Consider the following 7,312-nt stretch of genomic DNA (forward strand, 5'->3'; position numbering starts at 1 on the left):
TGCAAGAATATATTATAACATATTTGAAGGCTTTATACAGCGTTTTTTCTTCAAAAAAAATGGCAAGACAGTGTACTGTGTGTATGTAATAATCATAAATAGGGGGATTTTTCTATTAAAATTGAAGTTTCCAATCAATGCTCATTCTCACCCATTCTTTTCCCATATCTGCATTAATGTTCTTCTATATATAAACTAAAAATTCAACAGGAAAAGATCCCATTCCGTGTGGCACCACGCTAAACTCGAACATGGAAACGCGCACACACTTTAAGGTGGCGTTTGGGTCCGTTATCTCGCAAGAAAAAGCCAGGAAATCCTTGCCTTTTCCTTGCTTTCACACTTCTTTATCTATTTCTCCTCTTCTCCTTCCTCTTATAAAAGGACACCACCTCTCTCTTAGCTAGATACCACTCCCACTACTAATCATAGCTCAAGCTAAGCTTTATCAGCATGGGCTCCCATGGCTTGGTATGTGCTATGATCTCCATCCTCCTCCTCCTTGCCTTCCAATTGGAGCTCGTCGGAGCGCGCGTCTCGCACCAGCATGAGCTCCAAATGAACGATCGCATCGGCACCGTCGTTCCACCGCCGGAGATGGCCGGGACGTGCGCTTCGGTTATCATCCCACAAGGCTACAAATGCGAAGAATATGAGGTAGTGATTGCAAATACTAGCTTGTTTTATTGTATAATTCCATCATGTTATGAACTCCTTCTCCCTTTCCTTTAGGTGACAACCGAAGATGGATACATACTAAGCATGCAGAGGATCCCGGTGGGTAGAATTGGAGGTGGTGGTGCAAGGAGGCAGCCTGTGCTACTGCAGCATGGGGTACTCATGGTATGGTTTTTTATGCATGGAAGCACTTAATTTCATTTATTATATTTTTAGATTCTCTGTCCTTATAAGCCTGCATTGGTTTTCATATCATAATATCATAAGGCATGGATGCAACATGTGAAGCATTAATGGCACCAAGGCCTCCATTTTTATGCTCTCTATTTCAAGGATGTATAGGGAAATCTTGAAGCTTCAATTCTCCATTGTTTTATGAGTTCAAATTTGCCGGACACTTATATCTCCTGATTACACTGCAAGTCATGAAGAAGACCCATCATGTCATCTATGATGGCAATGATTAAAATGTGTAATGCATCAAGATTTATGGCAGCAACTTGTAGGTAGATGTCAAGTAAATGGGTCCCAAGTGATGATCAACATCATGGATCTTGCAAAGTAAAGCAACATCAAAGCCGAAAGCAGTCGTCGCCCTTTTTCTTATACTGTGTATCTCACTTTACCCCTAGTTTAGGCCCAAAGTTATTGAAAAAAGGTCTCAAATTTTTAAACATAGGCCTTATGGAGATGATCTTAACTTGCACATGGACGAGATAATATATATGGAATCAGATGTAGAATCCAGAATGAGAGTCCTTCATATAAAAGAATAAGGAGACACATGATCTAAGAGATATAAATGAGATGCTCATGTGCAGCTCTCTCTCTCTTCGGCCTATCAAAGGCAAATTGTCTCTAAAGCAACCTAATAAGTAATAACATAGTTCATATGTATATGATGCAGTAAAAGTATTTAGATTTTTTTAGATACTAATGCATATTGAACATTACTTCTTTTTTTTTTTCATTCAGTTGCACCCGTAAACATCAAATTGGTTGTTGATCTTTTATTCAACATACTTTTCCTTCTATTAATTGGCTCTAACTTCCAAATGGATAGAACTTGCTCTCTCTCTCTCTCTCTCTCTGGATTTTTACCAACTTATACAATATATATATATATATATATATATATATATATATATATATATATATATATATATATATATATATATATATATATATATATATATATATATATATATATATATATATATATGTGTGTGTGTGTGTGTGTGTGTATATGTATGATGTATGTATATGTATGTATGTATGTATGTATGTATGGGGCTCAAAAAGTGACAAGAGCCGAAACTCGGGTAGCGAGGCGTTAAAGACTTGTATTTCGTCCCTAGTGGCGGCGAGTGAGCGTTACATTGACAGCCGTCATCAGTTCCCTAGCCAGAATATTTTTCTTGTTCTTTTTGCAAGTTCTAAGTTTTACTCACGTTTTTGGCCATACCCACGTCCACATTCCGCACACGGCTCCCACCCTGTGGGGTACTGTTGAGATGGATGTGCAGACGGTCAGAGGCAAAGAAGGATTCACCTTCCTTCGCCCCCAATCCACCATTGGATTATCTAGTAATCTCGCTTTGAGATTTGTACAGAATACGATCCAACAATCGATATTTTTTTGGTGCAAAAGATGCAACCCGAACCCTATGCAAACTAGGGGAGGTAATGGGTCAAGTTCAAGCTAGATAAAGTAGAAATAATAACATACAAAATCTTGATCTTGATTCGACTTGACATCGGATCAAGTTCTCTTGATCTATACTCACGCATGAATTATTTCGGTCATCTGTTTGATTCTAATCTAATTTTATTCTGCAAGACCTAATTTCTAATAAATCTAAATTAGCATATCAAATCCAATATCTACAGTTTTACTGGTTAATTTTTAAATGATTTAAACAGCTATTATTAAGAAAGGTATCGAGTCAAAACTTTGATCGATATCTGATCCATTTAAAATTTTACATCAGAAAATCTGAGCCATACCTAGTGCTAATTATAACTTGACTCAAAGATGATCCATGCATGATAGAGTCAAGTTTTTCTAGTCTGATCAATTTAATTTTACAATCCCTAGTTTAGGAAGTGGAGTGCACCCTTGTACCACAACAAGGATGTAGTTCAGTTTTTGGGTAGCCAGGTAGATCTGTACAAGTAATTTTTTGTGATTGCATGATAGAGCCAACTGAAATAGGAAAATGTTTTACCACACCACTTGATCACCCTTCCAGGGCACCAGTTTTATGTGGAAGTCGATGATCGATTACATGGTACATGGCTCTTGTCTCTTGATTGATACACAAGTATTTTCTACATAGACTGGTAATATGTGCAAGCAATAAAATCATCTAGGGTAGCAATATTCATCAAATTAATTACCTCTAACAAATTGCGTCTTCTCTTTTGTCATCCATAATATGATTTATTTGAGTGTGTGAGATGAGGCTGATTTGATTTATCGAATATAATTAGATATCCTATCATCTAGTTGTGAACTATTTCTAAATTGGTAGGCATCTACAAGTTAGACTATGCCCTTACAAGTGGAAAAGTCCAAGTTCTCAACAACATCGGTGACAATGATCAAAGTTCGTACTATCAATGGGGAGGAAGGAGCTTAGCCTTGAGCGTCATTTTCGGTTGTTTCCTTCTATTGGGGTAGGTGGACTTAAGAGAAAAGTAAATGGTGGGGGTCCAACCTTGCTAGTTACACATGTCGCTGATGCTTTCCTTTGCATGCTTGGCAAAAATACTTGGAAACTGGAGTGTTGGGTGCTCAAATTGGCACTTCGATTTAAACAAGTGCATCACCACCAAATGCACCCAACACGTGGCATGAGATGGCGCAACTAGATGGATCTCTTACTATGTCACTATTTGTTAATCTTAGTCTTTCACCATGAGCACAAATAAGTATCAAGGACATTACTTGAATTCACATCTTAAGCATTCAAGCCAAGCATTAGGAACCTTATTATATATGACATACTAGATGCATTTACTTCGCAACCAGAATCGGAATCGGAATTGGAATGGTGGAATGGGAATCGAAATGGTCATATTCTCCGACGTATTTGATTCGTGACTGAAATCGGAATCGGAATCAGAATGGGATCTGAGCATTAGGTGAGAGTCTGGATTGGATTTTGGGAGATTACGGCATATTCCTATACCTCCTTGAAATCGTAATAGGAATGAGACTCTCTCCGGCCAAAAAGTTGGAATGAGAGCCACTCATTTCCATTTCCATTTTTATTCCCATTCCAAAGCTCAACTCTTTCCAATCAAACATACTCTAAAAGAGTCTAGCACTAGAGATCTAATGTACGCAGATGATGCCAATTAACTTAAGATAAATATAACAGCAGCATCATAGCACCAACAAGTAGAAAAAGGAAAAAGGAAGTATACTCAGAATGTTCTTTTGTTTTTGACTTGAAGAAAGTATGAAAAGATGTTAAAAAAAACCTGCTAATGGTCAATCGAATTTGGGGCATGTCTAGCAGCTAAGAATCATTCCATTGGTGATTTGCTGACAAAACATGCCAATTTTCCTAACCCAATATATTGTTCCATAGTCTTTTCCTTGCGATGTAGTGAAGCAAGAGTTCTTATTTTGAGTCATATAACTGCATAACTTGAATTTCAGCTATCTGCTGGCTATTTAAATCTGTGCTGATAACAATTTGATTGAGATTCTGATCGATACAATATCTGATGTCGAGACTTTATTGAGATTATTAACCAAAATTCTTGGTGTTTTAACTTGTTTGTTAATAATGGCAGGATGGCGTGACATGGGTACTAAACTCTCCTGAAGAATCACTTGCATATATTTTAGCTGACAATGGATTTGATGTATGGATTGCAAACACTAGGGGAACTAAGTGGAGCCGTCGCCATGTTTCCCTTACTCCATCCAACCCGGTTGATTATCATTTCTTACTCTGAAAAACAAAATTTATCGACTTATTTGAATCAAAATATAGTAATACCATATATATATATATATATATATATATATATTAAAAAATTACTGCCTGTCTTACTTAAGATCCAAAGTAAGTTTATTTGCAATCAATCCCTAAGGATGGATCATGCAACAGGCATATTGGCATTGGTCTTGGGATGAGCTGGTCACTTATGATCTCCCTGCTACTTTCAACTTCGTGTATCAGCAGACCGGGCAGAAGTTGCATTATGTTGGCCATTCCTTGGTAAAGTTTCTTATGCCTTTATCAGACATTTCTTCAGTCTCTATAGTTGTACATGTCCAAACCATCTTAAATAACCGTTGCTACTTTGCTCTCTATTTCTACCATTCTTGACATGCAACCGGACGAGGTTAGCCAAAGACAGCTCAAGTCCTAAACAGAACCAAACAAATTGTATCAAAATTAGATAAGATTCAGAAAATCAGATCCATTTTGGAGAGAAATCATCACGTAGAACTAATCAGCTAGATCGACTAAACTTAATCCTCTTGCAAATTGTGTTGCATTGAGGTTCAAATCTTACAGTAACAGCACATAATTTTTGGTTTAAAACATGGTTAAGTTCCATCTGAAGCAGAGCCATTCGCATCCCTATATCAACTATGTTACAATTGGTGTTTTGCGCACCATTAAATTTATTCAGCATATTTTACAGACACAGAATTTCTATAGTGATATTTTGTTTCTTCGTGTTACAGGGGACTCTTATTGCACTAGCATCAGTCTCTGAAGGTAGATTAGTGGATAAGCTAATGTCAGCAGCACTACTGAGCCCAGTGGCCTATCTGTCTCACATGACAACCCCAATAGGCATTCTTGCAGCCAGAGCCTTTGTAGACCAAGTAAGTTACCACAATATTGCTACTATTGTAACTTTCACTATATCAACATTGTCAAACCAATTTAAAGGTTGCTAGATTTCCATCAAATTTTGTAACTATTACTTGTATAGTTGTCTGATGGATTGTTGTCTCTCAAACAGATAGTTAATTGGCTTGGAGTTGCAGAGTTCAATCCCAAAGGGTAATTACACCACTAAAAATATTCTTTTTATAGATACCAGACCTCTGGCCTAACCTTTTAATTCTTCTCCACAGATTGCACTAATAATCTCCATCTCTTTTGTTAAAAATATCTAGTTTTGAGTTCTTCTAACTTGAGTTAAATCTTTTTTACTGAGGAGAATAGACCACATGTGGCACATTTTCTGGACGCGCTCTGCCTCGAGCCAGGGGTGGATTGCTACAACCTTCTGCAATCCTTTACGGGTATCGATTCATTTGATGCCACTGTGTTGTAGCAACAAGATAATAAGATTTGTTTCTTTGCATATTAACAAACACTAGATTGTCAAAATTGACACAAGTGCCAATTAATGTATGGTTCCTCCTGTGATGTAACCTTTGAGCTTAGGGAACAATTGCTGCCTTAATGCCTCCACAGTCGAGCTATTCTTGGAGTATGAACCGCAATCTACCGCGACAAGGACCATGGTGCACTTGGCACAAAGTAAGATTCTTAAGCAGATTGCCATAATCTATTTTTTCTTTGATATGTTGTCTATATCCCTGAAAATATGAATTCTGTTCTTTTTTCTTAACCTTGGTGCAAGTAAGAATACTTAATATTAAAAGTGAGATCTTCTTTTTTGTCATAGGCAGTGTATGATTGATAAGGAAACTTCGAAGATTCTACTTCAAAGTAGACATTTCCAAGTCCATATTTTAAATTAATTTTGTTATACTTTATCTCACATGCAGGCAACTGTGTTTATAATATCATAATTGGATTAATTGGATTTCTTCAATAATATTTAAGAATGATGACAAATTGTTGCACTCCCCCAAAAACAGAAGAGTGAAGGAACAAAATGATGCAAAGTCAATTTTCCATTACTGACTCAATTCTCATTGCAGAGTTTTTTGACATTTTCCTTTATAACCTCCGAACTATCACAAAGAAAGAGCTTATAATCACATATAACATGCTAATTAGGATTAACAGCCACTGTCTGTAGTTTTCTATTCTCATAACAATGTCTAACAGCTGTAGTTTCTCAAATCCACAGCTTTTCGAGATGGCATCATCACAAAGTACAACTACGAGAACCGAGAAATTAACATCGAAAATTATGGGCAGAGCACACCTCCAATTTACAACATGTCGAACATTCCAAACAATCTGCCTCTATTCTTCAGCTATGGTGGTCGTGACTCGCTCTCTGATGTTCATGATGTCGAACTCTTGTTGGATAATCTCAAGTTTCATGATGGAGATAAGCTAACTGTTCAATTTGTGGAGGACTATGCCCATGCTGACTTTGTCATGGCAGTTAATGCTGCACAAATTGTATATAATGCAGTCATGGCATTCTTCAATCGCCAATAACAACCAATATTTGTCTGTGTCGAGGTGGTCGATAAAATCGCAGTATAAAATACTAATCTCAGTCTCCAAATGCAGGGATAGTATCATGTGCCAAAGTGTACTAGAAAAAAACAGTCTTAAATGGGACCTCCCTGCAACCAGATTGAAAGTTACAATGTTACAATGCTATAATGTTCTGATTATAAGACTGAAAGAATACCTCCTCCCTGAAATGGAACTTCTTGTATTAA

The 7,312-nt window shown here is 37.0% G+C and overlaps 1 protein-coding gene across 1 annotated transcript; it reads left to right on the forward strand.

The window, feature by feature from the left end:
* The first annotated feature begins 395 nt into the window (after positions 1-395).
* Positions 396-7,312, forward strand: LOC103716148 (triacylglycerol lipase 2). Its single transcript, XM_008804035.4, has 9 exons — positions 396-657; positions 733-843; positions 4,486-4,626; positions 4,806-4,916; positions 5,393-5,536; positions 5,677-5,717; positions 5,883-5,962; positions 6,108-6,203; positions 6,763-7,312. Exons 1-9 carry the CDS (start codon positions 454-456, stop codon positions 7,080-7,082), a joined length of 1,248 nt encoding a protein of 415 aa, XP_008802257.2. The 5' UTR covers positions 396-453; the 3' UTR covers positions 7,083-7,312.

This window comes from Phoenix dactylifera, unplaced genomic scaffold, assembly GCF_009389715.1.
Source record: "Phoenix dactylifera cultivar Barhee BC4 unplaced genomic scaffold, palm_55x_up_171113_PBpolish2nd_filt_p 000345F, whole genome shotgun sequence".
In the NCBI taxonomy this organism is placed as follows: Eukaryota; Viridiplantae; Streptophyta; class Magnoliopsida; order Arecales; family Arecaceae; genus Phoenix; species Phoenix dactylifera.

Coding starts and splice junctions, on each gene's coding strand:
- LOC103716148 (XM_008804035.4), top strand. CDS start 454: ATGGGCTCCCATGGCTTGGTATGTGCTATGATCTCCATCCTCCTCCTC. Junction 5,718..5,882: donor GCAGAGTTCAATCCCAAAGG/GTAATTACACCA, acceptor TGAGGAGAATAG/ACCACATGTGGCACATTTTC. Junction 5,963..6,107: donor CCTTCTGCAATCCTTTACGG/GTATCGATTCAT, acceptor CTTTGAGCTTAG/GGAACAATTGCTGCCTTAAT.